Consider the following 25,621-nt stretch of genomic DNA (forward strand, 5'->3'; position numbering starts at 1 on the left):
AGTTCTATGCCTGTCCTGGCTGAAGTATATTTACTTCCCGCACAGATTGTAGAGGGTAATGAACACCAGTCCATTGCGTTCTTCGAAAATTACAAATTGAAAAGGTTGGAGACAGCGGGCGAATCACTGCAGGCAGTGAACGTCGGACATCATTAGTATTAGTATTGGTAAATGATGGAAGAGAGCAAGCTTATACAGCATCAGTCAGTCAAAAAACAGCCACAACTTCCAATATAACCTGTCTATCACCAGTTTAGCTCTTCCTTGAACATATTGAAACAATCCACTTCTAAAACATCAGACTGGAGTTTGTTTCTACAATCAACTATCAGCTGGCTAAATGCAAATTTCCGCACATCTGTCCTGCAACTGCCTTTCCTCAATTTGAATTTATGTCCTCTTATGAGTGTAGTCTGAGCAAGAGGAAGAATTCCATCAGCATTGAGCTCACTCGATCCATTCAACCTCTTAAACAACTATATTAAATCTCCTCGCAGATGCCTAGCCTCTATACGCTGGTAGGAGCATTCTTTTGTTCCCCCTCACTAATCTCGTTGCACTTTTCTTTGCACCCTTTCCAACAGATTTACATCCTTCCCAAAATGAGGCTTTCAGGCCTGTACGCAGTATTCAAGATATGGCCTGAGAATTGCCTTATGCAATGGGATAATCTCCTCCTCATTATTGCTGGTGGAAAAATTCTTGTATATTATTGACAGGGTCCCATCAGCTGAACTGGCAGCCTGTCTGTACTGTTCAAAGAACTTCATTTGTCAATATTAAATTTCAATTGCCACTTCTCAATCCATCTGCCTATTTTTTTAGATCTTGTTTCAGTAGCATACCCTGATTCCTGTGACTAACCATCTACCAACCTTTGTATCATCTGCAAACTTAGACATTAAACCTAATATGCCTTCTTCAATATCATTAATAAATATAGAAAACAAACAATGGGTCCACCACCGAATTCTGGAGGACATCGCTAATAACATTAATCTAAGAAGAACAGTGCTCATTGATAACTGCTCTTTGTCTTCTCCCACTCAACCATCCCTTTATCCATAGCAGTAACTTTTCCCTTATCACTAAATTTCTCTTATTGTAATACTGTTCAAATTATACCTTTTTAAAGTTTAGTTTCAACGTTGGTATCACTGCTCAGATTTCGGTCTCCAAGCATATCCCGTTAGCAGAATATCGCCAAATTTTAAACTCACATTTAAATTCAGTACTTATGATTAATCAATTAAAATTACATACTTAAAATAAAAATTAAACTTAAAATTAATAGAATCGCCAGTAATCTTTAGAGGAAAGAAATCTATCTTTTGTTCATTGTTAATAAATAATGAAAAAAATCAAAGTTTGGATGGATCCTGATTGTAATTCACATCACTCCATAAACTTCTACATTTTTAGCCTGTAGTAATTTTATAAGACGGGCTTGCAATCTCGGGATGCGACCTATAGATATGTACCCTAGACCACCGGCGAACGGTGCCCTAAGTTGGTTTCTCCTTCACAAGCAGACATCGATAGAGAATATAAAAGACTGCTATCCAAATAACACTGGAGAATTCAGAAACATCACCATACATTGATGATGGTTCTGAATTCTCCAGTGTAATTTTTTCTTCGAGTCAGGGAAGGGGTCCCTGACTAATTGAAGGGTACGGATGTGATATTATAAATATCATATTTGTTATTAATTCTCCATCTACGAGTTTGCACTCCTCGTAAAATTCTTTAAAAATCAAATTAAAAGACTAACTGCTGTTGTTGTTGTAGTCGTGGGCAATGAATGCTTTTATAGTGTTGTTCAATGCCTTGCTCTTCACACCGTGTCTCCTTTCATTCGGCGATTTCCCGACTGTTTTGGGTCAGCAAACCCTACGAGCTACCACGAGGAAGTTATCGAGGCGATCAACTGGTGGACTTCCCCATCAACTGAGACTCGGTAGGCTCCGGCGAGAAAAGTGCTACTGTTGACAGATGCGCGCAACAACATCTGCGCATTTTCCGAGTCAGGCGCGCGCGCATTTGCAACGGGACAAGTTTTGGCAGCCAGCCCAACAGATAGTTGTGGTGGCGGAGGACCGATCGCTGTGACAACCGCTCTCTGTACAGATCGGGAGAGGGTTGGCAGAGAGAGAGAGAGAGAGAAGAGTGGTGTACCTGAGATCGTTGCAGCAAAACAGTGATGGGTACGGACAGGTGCCACTAACGAAGAACCAACTCCGTGCACAAACACTGCTCAAAGAAAGAACAGCTGCTCAACGAAAACGTTTTTTGTTTTTTTACTTCGTTTCCAAGAACTCGGATGGTTTTCGTGTAAATTGTTATTTTGTTTTTCAGCGCCTTCCCCTCCCTTTTCGTACCGCTTTATTTTGTCTCGTTACTGCCCCTCTTTGCGTTAAACGCAGCTACCGTACAACTCTTCCTCCCCCTTCCCCCTTTTTTGCTCAACGCTCGGGAAAACGAGTTTGGAAGATATCTGGATCACGGAGCGGCCGTGGAAAAGTGATTCATGTGCACGCGTTAAGACTTTCTGAGGTTAATTGACGGTGCTCTGATTCGCTTCGCCCGGAAGAGGAATGATATCGTTAACGAAAGTGACCATGTGTTGTCGATTCATCGGAATAGTGGTAGTAGTGTCAGCATCGTTGCTGCCATGCCTCCTGGAAGCGCGTGCTGGGAATGGAAATGATCTCACACCGAACATGTAAGTAGATTATTATTTCTCGTTTGTATTGGCACCAAGTGCAGCGAGTTTGCTTTTCTTTTTATCTGTTTTTTAAATCCCTAGAGGACTCCTACACGTGTTGTGTGTTGGCGTTTGACTGATAACAGCAGTTTGTTTCTTGGGTCAACCTCTCGTAGTCCGCATGAATAGATCGGATTTCTTGTCCCAGGGAAAGAGGAGTAGGTGGAGCTGTGGGTGTGTGCTTATAACGACCACTCCACCCATTTTTTACCTCTTTTTTTTGTGACATGCCAATAAATTTTCACCTAAGATCAATTTGTTCGATGTTGTAACACAGTTTGCCGATAGTTGGACTTCAAATATTATTTAATATTATATTCCATGCGCAAAAACGGTATATTTCTTTATTGTATTTGTTTAGTATTTATTACAGATCCGGCAACTTGCACATCGAACCAGTATAGTGTGTTGTTAAAGATATAACGATCTGTTAATCTAAATGCCGGACATCACGCAAATTACTCTTTGATTATTTCTACTATGAATATAATTCGGTGTTTATTATTGTAAGTTTAATGGCAAATGCAGGAACACTGCCTGGTGCTGAATTAAGTTTCCTCTCGCGATGATTACCACATTTTAAAACGAACTAACAATCAGAGCGCCCGACCTTTCATGTCCCAGTAGCAACAGAGTTCTACTGCCAAGAAGTCATTCCAAATTATCGCACGGTTGCTCAGTGGATAAGTAATACTGAACTAAAATAGTATTGGGGGCAATCTCGTAAGGTACATATATATTTTTTTTTATTCTTCTTACAACAGTAGACATTTTGGCAACTTTTTGGGGTCGCCCCTAGCTAAAAATACTTTGAAGTAGTTATTACTTTAAGAAATTATCACTTCAATGAATCGTGAGCAGGTACCTCGACTTAGTTCTAAATTTCTGGAAAAGGGTGCCAAATAATAATCATCTGACACTCTACGAAACCGGATCGACGCCGGTTCTCCGAAATTACAGCGCAAACCACTGTGGGTAGTTTTGTGAATTAGTCCCAATGCTTTAAACTAGATGGCGTACTGGGAAACGATTAGAGCCGCTGCCAAAGAAATGCTACTAAAACAGACACAGAGTGAAAGAGCACAGTTCAGTGTCGAGAACGAATACATCGACACTTACTGTTCATCACTTTTCAAAGCTGGCAGTAGAGGGCGCCCCTTATTTCCATTTTTAGTTGCCTAACATCTGAATGTGTTGTAATCTCCGAGTCTGAAAAGAGTTTGTGAAGAGATCAAAGTTTGGGCTTAAGTTTTAGTTTTGCTGAGAGCTAACCATTCACCAAAGAGAGTTTAATCATAAATCAAGGCTTTAATCATAAACTAATTTTATCTGGTATGAGTTTTACCATATCTTCTCTCGAAAGTTCGTCACTCATATAGTGCTGACGTTGTAGTTGATTTCGTTCAAGATTGGCAGAGTATATGCACGTAGGTACAGTCTATGAATGGAGTCATTCATTCAGTCGTTGGAAATATCCACTCAGCAGAATAAAACGATTTTTTTCCCGATGGGGAGTATTTAAACTCACCATCTCCATAATAAGAAATTCTTTACCAATGCATGTCTGTATTGGTGGTTGATGTCAAAGAGTTCCACTACTCGCTGTAGGAGGGCGCCAGGCACAATGTCCCATTTACAATTAGTATTTTATACTAAGTTGGCATATACAATCATACTTTGAATGTACAATAGAATCTGAAAAGAACAGCCATTCCTGAACGTATAATCGAATCTAAAATGTACAGCCATTCCTGAATGTACAATCGAATCTAAAATATACAGCCATTCCTGAATGTAAAATCGAATCTAAAATGTACAGCCATTCCTGAATGTACAATCGAATCTGAAATTTACAATCATTCCTGGATGTACAATGGAATCTGAAATATACAATCGAATCTGAAATTTACAATCATTCCTGGATGTACAATGGAATCTGAAATATACAATCGATCCTGAAAGCGTTCCAAAACTTTCAGGAAGATCTGAAAAACCATTAAATTTTTTTTCATAAGCAAGTGTTCGATTTTGAACAGTTGCGGGGGTATGGCTGTTTGAATTTTAAAAAAATGGTTATGGAGTTTTCATTGGTTAAAAAAGAATAAAAATGTACGCAGTAAAAATGAACAATTTATGAAGTATGCGTCTGTTTTTCTTATTTATTATGTTATTATATTTTTTTACCATTGAAATCGACATTTCTGATATTTTTTCACTATATTTTGTAGCCAGGTTCATGGTCCATATATTGCATTAAAATAAAGACAAAACTGCAATTAACTATTAACAGAGGTACTCTACAGTAGTTTTCTCCAAAAGCGAAGCATATTCTTCAAGTATTGAAGAATATTCTTCGCTTTTGGAGGAATAAGTTCAAAGATGAATCTTACAAACTCGAAGATCGTGTTTAAAGTTTACTTCTAGCTATTCTGAAAGCAAAGTTCATAAAAAAAAAGAATATTACTAGAATATTACTAGAAATTACTAGAATACGGAGTAGAGTTTCAATACTGAAGAAGGCGAAAAATAAAAATTGCTTCATCTTTGAGACAAGGTAAAATGTGCCAAAATTCCTGTTTACAAAAACTGTCTTAAGAATGTATATTCAATTATGGGAACAGCTGGTGCGATGAAAATGAATGTTAAGCGTCCATCTGCACACGAAGAATGCTGTTGGTAATCCAGAAAGAGCTCCCTCCAAAACATTTTTTTCTCAACCAAAATTACTCGTCAAATTCCTTGATTTGCAATCGGAATTCGTGTCATGTCTTACAACAAAAGATGATTGTTTCGTGCTTTCTATACTTCTGACTCGCGTGTACGTACCTGTCTAGACCTGTCGTATTTCGGTAGACTATCCCTCGATAACAGCGGGTACACGAATAATCGAGAGTTAATGAGGTGTAAAAGGCATTTCTACTAGCAGTTCGCGTGCGACGTCGACTTCAACGGTTAAGGTAAGAAATTCGGGAAATACGAAGTCGTCATCCATCCTGTCAACAGCGGCGGATTCTTTATATAGCAAAGACATAATGACGCGGATAAAACGAGATATAAGGAGTCAGATAAAAAGTGAGGGGGATAAGTAAGCAGAACTAAACACGAATAAATATTAACACGCCCGCTTGGAATAAAAACACGATGGGCGTCACTGGGATAAGAAAGAGCGAAGATGGATAGCACAAAGGACAGGACTTGCGAAAAGAAAAATAGTGATCAAGACGAGCGCTACCGGCATGTTGAAGTCAAGAAGTTAGATTATTTGTTGCATCTCTTAGTCTAGACATTCTCATCAGGGTAAAAGAGAGAGAGAGAGAGACACGACTCCATTCCCCTCCCCCCCAATTTGGGGTGGGAAAAAGACACGAAAGTGTTTGTGTGTGCGTGTCCTGTTTCAAGGCAGCTACTGTTGGTAAATAAATTACCGCACAGTCTCACAAATAATGCGGTCACACACTGGCACGTGGCTCGACTCATCGACAGCTGCTAGCGATACAGTTCCGGATTCTGTTTACGGCACTTCTGCTGTCTTTTTCTAGGGGGTTGTGAATATTTATGACTGTTGATAGGAGAAGATGTGGATATCCACGAAGGCCACTTGACGTTAACACGCCCTCTGACATCATCGCCGATTTCAAGTAGCTACATCTATCTGCCTCCAATGAACTGCTCACTTGCAACTCTTTAATTGCATCGAAGTTGTGCATGAAATAGTATCTCGGACGAAGAAAGAGCTTTTTGCTCTTTGAAAGGGCTCAATTTAAGAATAACTCGCTTTCTTCTTGAATTTTTCTTTAATTCTAATGGGCGTTTGATTCTCCCAAATGAATATAAAGAGTGGTATTCCCTGAGGATTCATTCCATTGAAATCTAAGATTTATTTCGTTTAGATAAAGAAACTTTCCCCATATACCTTCTTGTGATGACTGTGATCAGGTACCGATTTTGCGCGTTCGAATAATACCCACAAAAACCAAAAGCCCATGGTAACTAAGTGTTGTTCTATTGAGTATATAACGAAATGAAATTATATACTCCTTTTTCTGGTCAAGGTCTACCACTATAAAGTGTTTGCCAATGTAACTTTGATGTTTTTATTTTTTTTATCAATGTTTGTTATTTTAATATTTCGAGCAATTAGTTTTTCAAAAATTTCTAATTTTTATTTCCAATTTCTGTTGCCGACTGCATTAACTTTACAAATACTTTTCACTCCTAGCTGAAGTTAACCAGTTTCTTCCATCGATGTACAATATATCTAAGATTCATTCCTGGTTTTTTAATCCGCAGACTATCACGTCAAGAAATTAACGAACATTGCGCATAGTCCTAACCAGGTTGCTCAATAGATGGGTGGAGCGATCTTTATCTAAATTTTGTCTGTTCCTCCTCAGAAATTAATCAGATTTTTTATTTTATGTTTTTCCTTCTTTTGATTTCAAGCAATGTGGTGGCTTCAGGGTTAACCCCTTTCTTGTTTTACCTTTCTTTTAATTACTGTAGTTTAATTACTATTGAACTAGCGATCAGATTGATCAACCACCTTTAAAATAATTCAATATCCATTCAAAATATTAGCTATTTTCGTACCATGTCTATAACTTGATTCTTGCTGAAAGTCGTAGAAACTATTTGGTGCTATACATTGATTCGCAATATTCTAGAATCAGCTAAATAATGTATCTGAAGGCGCTGTTAACGAGCTCCTCAAAATAAGGCCACCTTAGCTTTTTCTAAGGCATTCTTTCTTATTTGTATTTCTGGGTAGCACAATGGTTATAATCATCGCCCTCTTCACACTGGCTAGAAAAGGCCTGGGTTCGAATCTCGTTAATGATGCGATGAACCTTTATGGGCTTTTTTTATTTTTATTTTTTCTTTACTCCGTGTCTCAGTCGTGGATAGCAAGTTTTTCCTCCCCGAAAATTTGGATTTTTCGTCCTGCAAATCAGGCAAACCGACCAAAGCTTATCTTACTTACTCTGCCTTTGTTTAGAACCAACTATTCATTTAATTTCCTTTGATGGTCAGACATTTATTTCGTACTGTATCTTCAAATATTATTTGTAATCTCTAACTGAGATTTTGCTTTTTGCTTATGATCAATAGAACTGGCTAATTATTGTTGCCTGTATTAGAGACCTGACTCTGTTTAATGGTAAATAAAAATCAAATAACAAATGCTCATCGAAATGGCCTGTTTCCATTTATAGGACATAAAACTAAGAAATTAAAGATGTAGAAGAAACTATGAACGTAACTGAAGAGTAGCTACATGGAAGGAGCTCATATATTAGGTCTCGAGAATTCTTTGGGCTTTTAGCTTTCTTGTCTACGGTTCAGTATTCTCAAATGACATGCATTGCATTTTCATCTCGGTGGAATTTGTATCAAAAACACGTAAAGTAGCTCATTACAATAATTTCGTGATTGAAAGTGAACTGTGCTAAGGTTAGAATACCTTTCTTGTTGGACTTTGTTCTATTCGTTCCTTAACCTCTTCTCCTAAGCTGGAAAATGACTTGCACTTTCCTCAGGTATGCCAGATACAGAGTTTCACAGACAGAATTGCAGCGACTGTACTCTGCACTAGGCATTCCCAAGAAAAAGATTAATTTTCACTGAAACTTGTATTTTCTTTACTATATACCCATCGGTTTCATTTAATTGGAATGGTAAAGATATATTTTCATTGTTATTGATAAGTTCTAAGTTTTCATCTAATGTAGTTTGCTATTGATTCGCCAGTAAATTTTCAGTTATGCCAAATTTTGAGTGGTACCATCGACATTTTATAACAAAATGCAATCCCTGGCTGCAAATCATCATTAATGTTCGACGTAAAATAAGAAATTGTACATATACAGCATTTATTCTAAATTTTAATTATCTATTATTATGTTTTTCTTTCTTCATCCAATGGGTTTTTCCCCCCATCAGTACTGGTGCCAAGTGGGTGCAGTGGTTGTTATGTGCGGTAACTATAATTGGTCGAGGAACTCTCTTACCATCCTATAGGTGTTCAGAATTGCGGCTTTCTGGAGTTCCTTGTAAGTGTTCTCTGGGAGGCCTATTGCTGCTAGGTTCTTATGGAGGATCTTTGGCACCACCGGTGGTTGATACGGTGATTGCGATGGTCATTATTTGTTCCGTGTTCCACATTTATTTGACTTCCTGTCTGAGCTCTGTGTCCTTCCTGATCTTTCCTCCTAGGTTTCCTGGAGGTTGCTGGTGTTGGGCTCCGCTGTGTCGATCAGGTAGGTAGGTAGGTAGCCATTTCCTTCTTATCGATGAGGGTTATGTCTGGTCTGTTGTGCGGGATCATTTTGTGATTGAAAGTGATTATTATGGCGCGGTCTCTGCACAGTCCGTGAGTAGGGGTCTCTTGTACTGCCTAGGTTCGTACTTATAATACGGTACACTTTCTTTAATCAACTGGTATTTTGCTCTAACTTCTGATTTATTATCCTGGCGACCTGGTCATATCTATGGATGTGCTCCGTCTGGGTGACAACTCTGCATCACGTGGTGATATGCTAGATTGTTCTTAGAGCTAGGTGGCATCGTCAAAGATGTGTCATGTCAATCTTACGTACCCGATGATGTATTTCCGTAATTCCTGGTGTTGATTACCTGGTCTTGTTTTGTGAGTATGCATGAATCCTTCGGTCTCAGGAAAGAGTCTCCCGCTTGTGAGCCATGTGTTTGAAGCCATCTTATATATGTAGTCTTCATGTAGGTCATTGTAGTGGCTGCCATAGAGTGCCTTCTTTCTTCCATATCTGTGAGTGGGGTCTCCTTGTTGGGGTTGAACGATGTGCTGTTTGTCTTCTTCTTTATGGCTTTATGGATTGGCTCTGTGATTCCTTGAGTCAGAGATTCTGGGATTGTGTCAATAGTTGTGGATATTATCTATTCCTGAGCTTCGTAAGTTGTGGGACTTTCGGGTGCTCTTCTGTTGTGCTTCTTCTTCCTGAATATCCCATTCTGTTATCGTTTGCAAGTCCTCACTTTTCTTCAGTTCTAAGTCTACGGCTCCCTGGATAGACCTAGAAATATGAAATGTTAAAAACTGTTATGTGATGAAACGCTAACTCGTACCAGTGTGAATGGCAAGACAGGTGTGATGATATTCGCGATGACCCAAGAAGCGGGCGTTCATCAACCTTTCGAAATAAGGACAGAGTTGCAAACGTTCAGGAAATTGTGGCAAGAGATCGTCGTTTGACCTTCAGTATGATGGCTAATAATGTGTTGGATATGAATAAGGAAACGATTTCTCAAATTCTGCATGAAGATTTTAGGGGAAAGGAAAGTCTGTGCGAAATTTGTGCCGCACAGCCTCGCGGATGAGCAGAAGAGTGTCATCATGTGAAGACATCATCCAGTCTTGTCAAGTCAATCCCAAATTCCTTGTCATTTTTTTGTCACTGGAGATGAGATGAGATGAGTATAACTCAGAAACGAAGCATCAGAGGATACAATGGACTCCAAAATCATCACCAAGGCTCAAAATATTTTCGTTTACTGAAGCCCAGAATCAAGACGATGCTGATCATATTTTTCGAAAAACAGGGTGTGGTTCACAAGGAATTTGTATATGAAGGGGAGAAAGTGAATGCTGCGTTCTACATAGAAGTGTTTCAAAGACTATTGAAGTATATTTCCAGGGTGATGCCACAATTTCGAGAGAAAGAGAGCTGGTTCACAACAAGTGTAGAATAAGCACTATCGTGAAGAAATTTCTGTCGAAACATGGCACCATCTACAATCAACCATTCACTCTACTCTCCCGTTCTAGCGCCAGCGGACTTCTTGCTCTTTTCCCATTGTGAAAATTGTCCTTAAAGAAAAGAAATTTCAAGATGTTGAGGACAAAGAAAAACGTAACCGCCGAACTAAACGTCACATCTCTGGACGTCTTTGCTGGCTTCAGAAACTTTTAGAACTGTGTAATAATTGCAATAAATCAGGTGGTGATTACTTTCAATAAAAATAAAACCATCTTTTACGAGTAGCTCGCCAAAGACCACTTTGTGTTCTTTTTATTGAATCAGTCCAGGAACTTTGGTACCACATCTTGTATAACAATAATAACTCCTTTTTTTTGGCAGCAAGACGTAGTACATAACATTATTGTCTTGAGCAAGTTGGATAATCAGCTATTTCAGTAATGTTCACTGATGCGATAGTGAAAGGAGTTTATTAACCATGACCCCTTGCTACAAATCATTACAGTAAATTACTCTTGAGACGATTTAGGTGTTAAATTTGTAAAATCAACAACAACCATTTTGAATGTAAGCGCAATATATGGGCATTATTGTTTTAATTGCAATAACTTTGTAAGACATGTAGACATGTATAGTGTCTTATATAAGGCGGCTCCCAAACGCTAGTTCAACTCCGCCGTGGTACACTGTGATGTTACAAAAACTCTGCAGAACGGCCAGAAATGTGTGTAATGCTATGTTTGTGCCGTGTATGTGTTTTTTGCGTTGTTTAGTTGTTTCTGGCCGCTTTGCTATCAGGAAGAAACAAGCACCAGTGTCCTGATACCCGTCTACGCCGCGAGGAGGCTGGCCACAACTGAGCGCGAACCGCAGCAAACCTCGAGTGTCATGTACTGAATGTCGAAATCATTCAAAATATGAGCAAATAAAGTTAATTTTAACAATAAATTTAAAATAATAATAATAATAATAATAAAATAATCAGAAAAATTAAAGATAAAAATAAGTTAATAAAATGGGGGGGAAAATAAATAATAAAATAAATAAAAAATCATCCTGCACCAGTGTAAGGATGCAGACCCCGCCAGAGGTTAGCAGGAAATAGAAGTCAAGAAGACAGTGATGTCACTCGGCGTCATACACGTTTGTTAACCAACTGTTCAAGTCGAAGATGGTGGTGAAGATGGTACTTGAGCTAAAAAAAATGGTGGTAGTGACGATGGTGGTGGTGGTATCACGAGATGGCGATGATGGAGATGTTGCTCTGGACTGGAGGTAGAGCTGGAATAGGAGTAGTTCTTGAAATTGGGGCGCTACTGATGATTTGTCCACGTCTGGCAAAGGCTTTATGTGCAAAATCTTGTAGAAGATGAAATTTCTTTGGAGTCCAAGAGAGAAGACTCATTGCCTGGGGAGAATGGTTGACACAGAGTAGACAGAGGCTTACAATAACTTTGTAAAACGTTCTTTGTAACAATAATATTTACCTTTCCTTTTCTTGTAGGTATATAATCATTATTTCATTTTAACTATTCTTTATCTCCTGTCATTGATCGACGCCATTACACATTCTTCTGTTAGAAACTGTATTCAAAATAACTGTAAGACACCACCTTCTTAAGAATTTTCCCAAACAGAAACGACAATCATCTGTAATTGTTAACTAGTTAAGCCATTACGAGAACTATTGCAAAAAGGGTAAAAATGTACTTTAATCAATAGCCGTAAAGGCGATCAGATCCTCTTTTCACTTCCCGCCTCTAACTTGAATTCAAGCGTCTTTATTCCTCTAATCGTTTGGTGGAAACAGCGCCAGAGACATGACGTGTAAAATGTTATTCTCGAGGGACTTAGGGCCAGCTACTGCCACTTCACATTAGGTTTCTTCTTGCTGTTTCTCTAAGCATTATACAAGATTACATCAAAAAGTTCGTTGGATGATCTTATAATTTTTTGGGGCATAACGGTAGCTTAAAGATTCCGAGTGGGCTAACAACGATATCTTTTGAGCATGCGTCCACCAATTTTTAATTTATTGTTAAAACTTTGTTTTACTAGCAGAAAGTTGCTTTGAGATATTTATTTTAGTCATTTGTCGCGTGTACTAAAAATGACGAGATTTTAGCAAGGTGCGAACGCTCGCGATTCGGCAAATTTTCACCGACAGAAACATTTCCATCGTGCCGCACCCACCTTATTCATCTGATTTGGCACCTTAAGAATTTTATTTATATATTTTTTTCAATTTGAGATGATCCGATCTCCTCTGCACATCAAAGTGCTAGTGGATATACATTAGTTAAACTGATAAATAATAATATAGGTGGGCACGCGCAGGCGTGGTTAATATGAAGCAAGGTGATGTTAATCATTGCTTCATTCGGTTGCCTCTGTCCCTGTATTAACTTAGTTTGCTCCTAGTTTACAGAAGAGTGGGTTCGATTACCCGTCGATGTCTGAAGGAATTTCAAAAGAGTCCCTTTCAATCGAGGCTGTGGTTAATCGTATCCAGGAGGAGGGAATAAGGGTTTCCCCCTGTAAGTTTGTCCTGTTTTTAGCCAGCACAACATGCAAATCTAAGATTACGGTTATGAGTGATTTTTTTCCCGTTGTCCTGGTCACTTGCGTTTCATGTTCAAACGTAGGCAATTCAAAGTTTAAACGTACCATTCCTAGTTTATGTTAGTATCAAGTTCTTCAAAGGCCCACAATAAAGCACCATATTTGGAATCCTACATGAAAAATTATATACACACACACAACAGCAACAAAGAACAAACGAAACAAACAATGTTCTGTTGTGAGCTAATATTTGGACTTGTTGGTTTAAGTGTGGGCTTGTCCTTTTCTCCCAACTCTCTTTTCCAGCAGGAACTTCTTTTTATGTAGCTAACGATCCAGAGAAAGTTGTCGTATTATCGATTTCTCTGGCACGTTTTCTACACATAAAACACTCTAAACTACCAGAAAAGTTTCCTTAGGGCATCTTTGACTAATGATAGCATACGAATATCTGAATGACGCTGTAAAATCACACCTGCTTTCATAAAATGTTATAGATGAGGATGGTCCATTCCAAAACAAAGGAAGGAAAGATATTTCGGACAAAATAAAACATATATATATATTGCCATCAACTTTTATTTTCCCTTGCAGTTTCCACTTATTAAAACGACATTTGCGCAGTTACTTCGAATTGGACCATAGCGGGTGATGATAAATGTACGACGCGTATCTTAACGTCGGCGTTATTTTCTATATCCCACATTAATTACTCTATTCGAGGAGATTTTATTATTCCCTCCAGGTATTAACGCGCAGGCGTACACACACACACAGATGCAAATAAACCAGCTGGGCGTAGCTTTGAGGATAATTATTCCAGCTCATTTAAGAGGAAGAAACGATCTACCAATAGCCTTGACGTTATTTATGTGTGGAAATGGGCACAACTTCAACTCTGAAACAGGTGCTGCAATTTTACTTTTACGTAAACTGAAGCATTTGCTGGATGGATCGTTGCCAGCCCTGACAGATTCCATCACGAATCTGTCAGGGCTGGCTTCGTTCATAAGTTTCAAATGTTAATAATAATTAACAATTTGGCGTGTTTTTTAACATGTGTTATAAGAATGAGAGCAATTTCAGCCTTCAAACGATAAGAGAGTTGTCCAGTTTTGCATTTTATAGGGATAATATTGGAAATAGTATTGAGAGTTTGGTACGGCGTTCATAAACAAGGGCTGAAGTAATAACGTATCTTAATATACGCTGTTCAACAACGTGAATTGGAACATTAAATGAAATTAAAACGTCTTGTTAGAAAACAATAATATTGAGGACGTCAATAACCCTCTGCGGGGTGGTTTCTACAAGGTTTTTGTTGTGTGGGGGCTGGAATCGTTTTTCCAACACATCCACGTTTCATTTACATTTGGATCTCAGTTCTAGACCGGATGGTTGGTTGTTGTTGGCTTTTACTCGAATCAGCAACTTATTCCATATTGCGCTGTATATGTCATATCTGTAAATTGGGTGCGTATTGTAATCGATTTGCTGCTTGCTGGACGAGAAAACTGAGTTTGCCAGAGGAAAACCCGTCTGACACCGACTAATTCAGCTACGTTGTGAAAAAGACCCATAAAAATTCCTCGCGTTATTGACAGGATTCAAACTCATGGCTTTACCACCCGGTGTGTGGAAGACGATGATTATACCAACTATGGTACCCAAGAGGGCATTTTTTAAGGATGGTGTACTTTAATCAGAAAGGAGTGTAAGGTTTTTATAAGGTTACTATTAATTTAATTTTGTTAAATGATCAAGTATCGGAAATAACAAAGGACACTTTGGATTTGAGGTATTCTTTTGTAATAGAGGATTATCCACAATAATGGCCTCATCGAAACGGCTTACAGCACTTGTACATATGTTCCATGATGGAGGACTGTTCCTTCTGCGAGAAAACTGAAAGTATCCAACTGTTTCTAAATAAACTGAATCACAGAACGAATTACAAAGGATAAAGTAAGAAAGTGAAAATTAACGATATGGATGGGCACAAGTGTGAAAAACTGTGACAATTTTAAAATAGGTTTTAACACTACATGATCGTTTTAATTTTATCGTATTTTTTAGCTGGATCTTTATCGCTGACATAGCCTAATTTGATTTTTACAAGGTGGCTGCTCATCAGTGCAATCTTTTAATTATTTTCGTATTTTTAAATGAATAATTTTGATGGCTGCTAATTTATATCCGTCCTTTGGTGACGATTGTGTTCCGTAATACGCTATTATTAAAACAGACCTCGGGAGATAATTTATCTGTCTTTATTATCGTACAGTTAGAGAAGAACACACGTGGTATATCATAATTAAGTAGAAAACACCAAAAAAGAGAGAGAAAATGCTAAACTAGTTCAAAATACTAAGACATATCCCGCAAGTCCGAACATAAATCCTCTAAGTTAATTTTGGCTATGAACCATCCAATTTGTGCTTTAGATTCCACCGGTTGTACTTTTCGAAGCTGAATGCGTTTAGTTTTTACGAAGATGGAAATTTTACACATTTCATCCAATAAATTTCTACACGTGTATCCTACTTTATTAATTTCATTATAGTTAAACCTGACTAACAAAAGCTTTTGTTTTTTAGTCTCGAGTAAAGTGAAATTCATCACGTTTAACTAGTTCGAGAGCACTGAATTGTCTGAATACACTAAGTGTCCTAATCTACCAATTAAACACGAAACTTTAGTCAGGAAATGAGAGAAATTCTTTGGCCCCCGGAATTAACCTTTTCGTTTCAGATATGTAGTGTGTTTTCTGCAGTTTTCAGTGAAAGAGAGCATTAACACCACATTAGCATCTTGGGTGTCATTCGCACGTACTTAATTTACGGTTTCATCAAAGCTCTCATTTCCAAATAACACGTCGCCCAGTTGTTCTCGGACAAAGCACGGGCGCGTTGAACCTCATGTGCACTTCCTTCAGCAAACGATGAACTTAGTGGAAAGAAGGCCTGGTTGAAACCAAAAGGCACCACTTGGGTGCAACCAGGTTCTCAAATAATTGAAATTCTTTTCTCTGCAGCTGTAAGTGTAAGGGGAGGGCAAAATGAAGAAAGTCTCAGACAACATCCTTCGGATCTAATTTTCATCTTGATAATCATACAATTGCAAAAGCGTGAAAAATAGTAGTGCACGTTCTAAGTCAGTATTTGGGTGTAGATGAAGATTCTTTCCGGTACTTGGGCGATCTCGTGGCTCAGTCGGTAGCGATAGATGCCCACCGAAAGGAAAGGGTTGGGATTCAAATGCCTTCGTTGATGAAGGGAATATTTTAAGGGTTTTTCATCCATTGTTGAGCGGACAATTAAAAGCGAAAGGTACTGGGTGTTCCCATTTGGGAATTTTTTTTTATTTTTACTTCTCAAAACAGAAAACCCACCTTTAGAACATACTACTGATGGCAATTCTTCTGTCTAAGCGATGAATTCTTCCGTTTAAGCAAAATATAATAAATATTTTTCTTCAGACATATCTCTCAAGTCCGAACGTAAATCCTCTAAAATAAAAATAAAGTTAGCCAGCCCATGATATATAATCAAAGGAATTAAGTTTAACATCACTTAAAATCCAAAACAAACAGGAAATGTGGGACATAAATTCAAGTACTTTTATGTGCCCGTTAAAGAGTGGATACATTCCACATAATGAGCCAACAGTGAAACTCTAACATCCATTATTACTCTGGTTATTGCGTCGTTTCTCGCGAAAATAACTCCAGCCGTAAAATGTGTGACATGTTGCGAACAAAGACTTGAGAATAAACAACTTTGTGAAACAGATTTATTGTGGGCCAACTCTACCACTAACAAGCCCTGCTAACTTCGTATCATGAAACATTCTTTTAAAAAACTCTCCTGATTTAGTCTTTGTGAGGTTTATCTATCTTTCGAGAAGGTCTTCCGGGTTGGCTGAATTAAAAAAAAAGGCTCTAAGGCATCCTCGCTTTAGAGACAGCGATAAAGCCTAGTTAATAACTCGCAAGAACCTCAAAGATCGTCATTGTTTCTCTTTAAGGAATCTCCTGCTGGAGATGACGTCACAGGGAGTGACACAGTAGCTCCTTTGATAGATCTGCTAAGAATGTTCAAGTGCCAGAACAGACCTACCTTAATACTAAGTGCTAAAAGTTACAGTAATGAGTTCACAGAGCACTCACACCGCCCAGAGCAGCTCCTCATGATGTAAATAACCTTCATTATTAAATCAAGGTTGTTTACACATTTTCCGTTTGTTTTTCTCTGTATGGAAGCAAACAAGTGCCCTATAAAGTCAAGTCTACCTGCTTGAATGACTGAGCGGTTTTATTGAAGCACCAAGGTGAGGTGAGGGACGATTGCCTATCTCAGTCATTAAAATAAACTAATTCATAGAAATCATGTTACTGATCCCAAATATGGCCATCTATCTACCACTTCTAGTAGTTCTAATTAGTTGCAGGATGAAGTCTCTGTAAGATGGCTAACTGGTTTGCTCACCAATTGGTCTTTGTTTTGTCTTGTCTACAGCCATAAATTACACCTTCTACATAAACATCTTAATTACCTCTTGGAACTTGCCGCGGTCCATGATGAATGCTCAAAAATCTGCATATCGAAGCCTTCTCAAAACATTCTGTCTCAGCTAATTATTATTAACCAAATTATTAAATATTTATTATTATAAAGAAAATAATAAATGTTAGTTAATAATAATTAGCTAGCTGGAGTTGTGTGTCGTTTGTAAATTGCTGTGTTCTAAGATTTGTTCTCGATGTCAAACATTAAACAAGTAAGTTGTCCCCACACGAAACAGTCCAGACTGAATCTGCGACCTTCTTTTGCGGTGGATGATAAAGGTTACAATGCATATGGATTGCCAAGACAACAGGATTGATTTATCTCTTTCACGTACACTTTCTTTTAGAATCAATACCCCATTAGCCTTCGCCCCCAGACCACACAGAGATTATCAAATCTGTCAGTCGTGATTATGAATATGAACGATACAGCTGTTTCGGTGAGCGATTATAATCTTTCCTTAATCGGGAGTGATTAGAGATTTGAATGTTCTAGGGAAGTTAAACCGTAACCTTTCCCCTTTTATCGTGAGGTCGATCCGTACGAAAATTGCTTTCTCCCACCCACCACCTTCTCAAGATACAAAACCATAATAGCTAAATTATACCTATAGAGGGAGTGACAATCGTTGCAATCACGCTTCTTCACTAGGCGTTTGCATCGAAACGTGACCTTATGACCCCAATTCTGCACAGTTACGGGTTATAATTTCATATTTTGCTTTCATGATATGGTGAAGGATCTTTTCTTTTTATAACATACTCCTTAGTTCGAATTACGTCCCTTTTGACCCAAGTGAATCCCTTTATGCAACAAAATTGCACGTTTCTAAATATTTGGGCGGAGGAATGTATAAAAGTCAATTTAATGACATCTTATAGCAAGGTGCTTTCGAATCTTTCTGACGTGTTTGTATTAATGACTTCCATAAACCACTTCTCAGTAATTTAAGACAATTGGTTTCTCTAACCATGAGCAAATTGTACACTTAAGATATACCAGCGAAACTCCTTACTTCTCTATAATTATACATGCACATCTCGTACTGTCTATTTTTAAAACGCATCTTTAGCGTGCTGTTCTACATACTTTGGTTATCTTCTTCCTAACTCCACGCTGAATATGGTCAGAGCTAATTCGAAGAGTCTCACTTGCAATCTTTAAGAAAAATGATTAAATGTGTTTTAAGGTCAAGAGGAGAAAGTTGGGATGTTCTCGGTTCGCCAGATATTTTTGTTTAAAACATATTAGCGTTATTGTAATATTTACCATGCTCACCGGGCTTTGATTTATCAAATTTACGCTGGAAAGCAATAGGAGAGGTTACGATTTGTCGGTGAGGAATAATCAGATCAATTCTCGAAGCAGCATTTGGCAAAGTCTGACTATATTCTATCAATTGTAATGATATTCACAGCAAAATCTAAATAACATCTTGAAATATTCTTCGCAAGGCTGGAAGGTCGGTCAAAATTCTTCAATGAGGACAATTATATCATAATCTTCTTGGAGTTTTCTTGTTTCTGGTCTATGTATTCGCTTAGTTAATATGAATAAATCCAATTTCTAAATATAACGCGAGACCAAGTGTTCCAAAAAATTTATTCGAGGACAAGGACACTTGGTTGACATCCTGAGGATACTCTGTGGTGTCCCCAGTGACAGAAACCGACTTTCAGCCCTAAAGGCTTGGACTTTATTATCCTTATTGCTCATATTAGGACAACACTGTTATCCAAGAATCGACATAAATTGTTACTATCGTTTTCATATAAATATCGTCACCATAAAAGAAGAATTCGAAACCAGCAGTCTTGAATCAACTGAATTTTAAGTAAAAGGGAGTTCCGATTTTCAGGTGCATTGTTGAATCTATACCAGAAGTTTCCCCCTCTTGTTTATTCCTAAACGTGTCCAACATTATTATCGTGTTTACTTGTAATCATAGTATTTCTGTGTTAAGTAGTATTCACTCGAGAAAACAGTTAACAATTTATTCAGATAAAAGTTGAAAGAGTTCTAATGCATGCAAGAAAATCAATCAAACCTTTATTGACCCCTCGAAACATGTTTTCTTTTCTTAGAGCATTTCAGTGGGCTCATCTACTACGCAGTACGTGTTGTCGTTTCAGTAGCCTGTGTAAGATCACATCCATCTTTCTCGATTCTTTAAAAAACATCCCGAAAGAAACAACACTAAAAGCCTTCTGTAATGTTTAAAGTCTTTCATCAGTGAGTCTCTCCAGGGCTGCTATGGTGGTCTCGATTGATAAAAATTCATAAATTTTTATTTCCCTGACAGCACCGACGTCTTCTCATTCTTGGAGAAGGAAAGATTCAACTCGGCTTTTCTTCGCTTCTTGAAGACCCAGAGAATTCTAACAAAAAGCTAACTTCCCATAAATTAATCCATTCAGTGGTGTGTCTTTTATGATCTTCAACACTCGTTCTGTTTGTATGCATTTCATTTTTCTTATGCAAGCAAATAACCAAAGAATCGGTTTCAGTCGGACGAAAGTACCGGTATAATGGTAACAGTTGTACTTAGATAACTAAAACCTATAAGTGATTACTGCTTTGAATCACACTAGATGTCGCTTTAGCTTTTACGTCACTCAGTTAGTATTTTATCAATATGAAAATACATTTTGAAACCACCCAGACTAAATCTCAAAATCGTCTTAGCGTTATGATACTGAAAGCGAAGATATTTCTAAAATCCCGAAAAATTATTAGCATCTTTTGAAAACTGCATAGCCAAATAACTCTCTGGTTTATTACTTAGATATGTAAATTTTAAGAATGCGTAGAAGAACTTCTGTGAATAATAATGTGCGTAAACTAATTACTCGATCAAAAACTGGAAGCAGATTTTCCTTTAGATAGCGCACCTATCTTGAATGCTAAAGATTTCTTAATTCTATGATTTATAGTCCTACTTTTTCATTGTACCTTCCTCACACACATTCCAATACCAGCTGTATGTCATCGACTCGCCTTCAAGTTGTTCATTTCAGACCATTGCGCAACCTCTCTCCGAAAGGAGGTCAAGACTAGAATGTGGACCGAAGCCAAAATTTTCAAAGATGACACATAATTACCCTGAACAGACAAGAGTGCAAACTCATCAACATATAATGAGGTTCTCCACTAATTAAAGCTAAATCCTATCAGAAGTAAATTTAACTTGAGTTTAGCCCTCCATGCTTTCCGAGTGTTTTGTTGGGTAGAAACCATGCTCGAAATGGCTGACCTCGGATGATTGCGTAATGGGATTGAAGGTTAGAGCTAAAAAAAAGTGGTATACTGACAGCAGGGATTCCTTTGATTCGGCCTCTTTATGAATACCACAAAATTTGGTGAGTGGTTATGACTGGAATCTAATCGAATGAGGAATGTGAACTTTAACACCGAAATAAATTCCTGCTTCCTGTAATGGGGGGGGGGGGCAAAAATTCAAGTTCATCGTTTGAGAAATTTGTTTTGGGGAGGAGGTAAGGAGAGAATTCTACTTTTAGTGTTTGGACTCCCTGAGAGGAATTAACTGCATCTTCCTGTTTTAGACCAGTGATTTTCAAACTTTTTAATCACGTTCAACTGTAACCGAATAAGTCGCTCCAAGCTTCTTTTGAGGTCTAAAATTCTTTAATGTGTGATGCCCACTCTCCTTTTAAAATTGTCACATATCCACCCCCTTTGAAGAGCGTGCCTCACAAGGCTAGCTATAGTCTTGCGTAGGTACGTGGTAATAGATACGCTTGTGTGTGTATGTTCAGTTCTGTAAGCTGCCACAAAAAATGCAAACTACCTATTGTTAATTAAGCGCTGTTGTATTCGTTGCCATAACAATTAAATTATTAACTCCTCTTTCCAGCGGGGTGACTACCCTGAAGTATACTAAAATTATTAGCTCACAGCGAGTTGTGAGGGAATTGTCACTAGATACCACCCACTATCTGTTGAGGAACCAGCAAGTCCCAGAATAGATTGTCCTAGTAGTGTCTTATCTTTTACGTAAAAGGTAGATTAACCGCGGAAACTAGTGGTAAAGGCAAAGTTTGTTCTTCTGAGAGTATTAAGACCATTGCATTAATTTGGTAGTTTAAATCCTGCTGGCCACAAAAACACATACAAAAGAGGACGGGATGATATGAACACTGCATTAAGTTTATAAATCTAACCACAATTCTGCGAACAGAAAAGGAATTCTACGATGCTAATTCACCTCAGAAGACAATGGACATCTATTTTGCATAACGGATTCCCCGAAACACGTTCCATATATTTTTATTATACTCAGACGCAAGGTCTCACGAGTAGCGTGGATCACCACATCGTGTTGAGCACTTAGTGCCCTCTATCTGACTCGGGGTTGCCCGGCGTGACTTGATGTTCACTTAAGACAAAACCTTCTCACAGCTGATGTAATTGTGCGTTTGTTGTAACTCTAACCCTATTTCACTGCACGTTACTGAAACTCGCAGAGCATTCTGGGAATCACGGCCACTTACCGCACGAGCTTTCAATGACTTCCTTTGTTCGATGGAACGCCTATTAGCCTTTGCGTGAGGATCTCAACTTTCTTCAACCACTCCTGCCTACATTTCCTTCTCCACGTTTTAATGTCGTATCAATGATCGTAACATGGCAATGGCCTCGTAGCCTAAACAGAGATGCGGATCTTCGAGGAATTTATTGTTTTAAGAGTCCACATATAGCCTTCACCTTACGCTCGCTGACAACCCCCGCACAATCATGAAAATGAAAGGTGTTGATGAACTAACCCTTCAGTAAACGGAAGTGCTCGTCTAACCAGGAAGAGAACTGTTTATCTTAAAGAAATACAGTCACGATAATATGGAATTACTATCGTGTCTCAACGTGTGACACTGTCTAAATGATAAGTTCTTGAAAATTTGCTATATAACGTTTCTTAGCTTGGGTTGTAACGTAGATTAACCATCCTTAGATTAACTATAGCATCATCACCATTATATACAAAATGTGAGATGACAGAATGCAGTGGATTTAATTCTGTCAGCCTAGATGCTAGGTTACCCAGTTTAACGAATGATTGGTTATTCTTGTGGTTAATGATTATCTTGTGGCACTGGGTTTGGATTCTATTTTATTTAAATTTTTATTATTATTAATTTATTTATGGTTAATGACGCAGAAAAAGTTTTCTTCCTTGCGGCGTCCTTCAGCCTTATTAATACTTTGCAAGAAATACTCGCATACGACACCCATTTTTTCTTTCCATCCACAACTAGTTCCATAAATGAAACGCCAAGTTTGCATTACCTTGAGAAAAGAACACGAAGAATCCTTTGTTGAAACTTTTCCATTACTAAGGTGAGTATAAACATTCGTCGTGCTGAGTCTTTGGATAATTCGCCGAATGGTAATCCTGTAGCCTGATTCCATCAAACTTTCAACGTTAATATTCAATATTATCTCAATCAGCTTGAAGAGAGTCCGATAACTCAAAGTTCTCAGATGAGAACTTTAAAAATCATTGCTAACTTCTCGATATTGAGGGCATCTTCTTCATAAATATAGGCTAAAAGATGGGACCGACTTTGGCCAAGGAAAATGGCGCCCTCCGATTTTATTCTTTAAGGTGAGCCAACGAGTGTTTTTCAACACGAAAAAGGCATTACCTTAACTTTCCAACCTAATATTTTTGGTGTTCACGTTGGTTTTCCAGAATTTAGAATCCCTCATGTACTTTGAGCCTTAAACAATCTTATGTGCGGTATCCACCTTGACCTTAACCTCTCCAGGTAATAAACATTCCAGACTTCGCCGAAAATAACTTCTCAGCTGCCTGTTCGCCATGTGCCCGGGTGCACCGTTAATTTTACTACAGTAGACATCAGTGACAGCTGTATATGAGGGTATAAAGTCAGCTTCTCATCAGTACACCAGCTCAAGAGTGTCTCTCTGATTGTTCGGTTTATCAAACAGCTATTTGATGATTCTTTAATATTCCAGAGCCAATTCTTTTAATATTGAAACCAGGACCTCTTAAAACGTGCACATGCATAAAAACGCTATTGCATGGTTGAGGTTACATGACACTAGAAGAATATTAGTAAATGATCTCTTAATGCACAAAGAACACACCGTTTGCTTCAACAATATGTCGAACTAATGCAAATAAAAATTTTAAAAATCGGAATTGAACTCCTGAATTATTTATTAGCCCAAGATCTGAGTAACATTAGCAACTTCTTTCATCGTTCTATTGTCCAATTATGAGCATTACTGCATTATCTAATTATCTTAATTACTAATTAATAACTAATAAAAGTAGTTGTTTCAGAATCACTGCACATACCACACAACATAAGATTTACTCAACCTTTTGTAATATTTTACTTATTTCCTCCTGGATTTTTAATAAAAATTGAAATTCAAGGAGCACTTTACAGATATTCTATAATTTAATAATATTAAATAATAGCAGCAAGCTTCAGATCGTAGTATGTAGTCAACATTTTTGTAATGTACGTTACTTATTTCCCCCTGGATTTTAATAATTGAAATATAATACGTATATCATTTCTCTGCTGTGATTAATATAATTATAAAATTGTAATACGTTTAGTAAACCGATAACAAAAAACGAGCTCTCAAGTTTCATGTGCTCAAACCGAGAACATTTCTTTTCTACGCATCGCCATATTGCCTATTCGTTCCTCCAGTGAGCGCATGCCAGAAGAAATAATATCCACTGCTTCAGCTAAAATATACGGATAGCCAACGTAATATGCATAAAAAATAACAATTTTATAAAAAAAACATAGTAAAAATAACAAAAAAATATTTAAAAAGTAATAAATAAATAAAAATTATATCCGTTTATACGATTTTAATAAAATATGACAAGGCTCGATAAATCTTTCTAAAAAAGAGCCAAATATAAAATTTCATAAAAATCCATCCACTGAGGGTCTAGTTAATACGCGCGGACGGACAGACGAATGGAGATGATGATGACAATAGGCGCTTTATATGCCAACGCACCTCATAAAGAAAACAGCGTTCCATAACGTGAGGAATTTTTATGGGCCTTTTACATAATGTGGCTGAGTTAGTCGGTCTCAGGAGAGGATAACGTGGTTTTTTCTCCTGAAAACTCGGGGTTTTCGTCCAGCAAACAGAAAATTGACTTCAGAAGACTCGCAATTTACAGACGGTGTACACAATATGGCCTTAGTCTCTAATGCTCCTAAAACCCTACAACAACAGCAACTATTCTGTTCACAACACAGCAAGCGTATGCTGCGCATAGTCACCAAAATCAGAAATGAACCCCAGAAAAGAAAAAAAAAAGTAATATGGAACACTGGTGCCTAAAATTACGTTACAAACATGGCATTGCCGAAGCAGTAATCTAGAAAATGCCAATACAACACCCATTGGAAATCAAACACGTGTGATTTAAACAGTAGTGGTAATTACGTCTTGTTCTTTTGGACATTTATGATAGACGAGGCGGCAAGTTAATGATAGAGAAGTAAGTGATGTAAAAACGCTGTGTGTATCATGATGGGCGACATTAATTTTCCCTTCGAGCTAGTCACAACCCAAACTATGTCCTTCCTACGCAATTTCGGTGAACGTACTGGAAAAAAAAATAATAAATGAAAAAAATAGGACAACTAAGGGCAGGGCTGGATAGCTATTAGAGTTTGGTAACCTCAGAGTGTAATTGAGGAAATAAATAAATTCTTCTTAAGGGCGTGCTTTAAAAGAGAAGTTGAATGTAAATATCTCTTTGGCAAAATATTATGAGTTTACTGAACACAATCAGTGCGCTCGGAATCTCATAATTACTGTTTGTTCCTTGGTCTCTGTTCGCTGAAACATAAGAACAGCGGATTAATTCATACAATGTGGGGCAGGGAAACTGTGGCAGAGTGGATTTCTCGGTCTCTGTCCGATTGAAAAGAAAACAAGGATTGAGTCCGGACCGTGGAAAT

General features: G+C 37.9%; 1 protein-coding gene across 1 annotated transcript in view; it reads left to right on the forward strand.

Moving 5' to 3' along the window:
- The first annotated feature begins 2,150 nt into the window (after positions 1–2,150).
- The window catches only part of LOC150089701 (uncharacterized), a 394,377-nt gene continuing 370,906 nt past the window's right edge, over positions 2,151–25,621 (forward strand). The window contains exon 1 of the mRNA XM_090389604.1: positions 2,151–2,725. Coding sequence (XP_090245730.1) covers positions 2,598–2,725 — 128 coding nt within the window. The 5' untranslated portion in view covers positions 2,151–2,597. The remainder of the gene's footprint in view (positions 2,726–25,621) is intronic.

This window comes from Mastigoproctus giganteus, chromosome 2 (genome assembly GCF_048544385.1).
Source record: "Mastigoproctus giganteus isolate SK-2022 chromosome 2, ASM4854438v1, whole genome shotgun sequence".
Classification (NCBI taxonomy): domain Eukaryota; kingdom Metazoa; phylum Arthropoda; class Arachnida; order Uropygi; family Thelyphonidae; genus Mastigoproctus; species Mastigoproctus giganteus.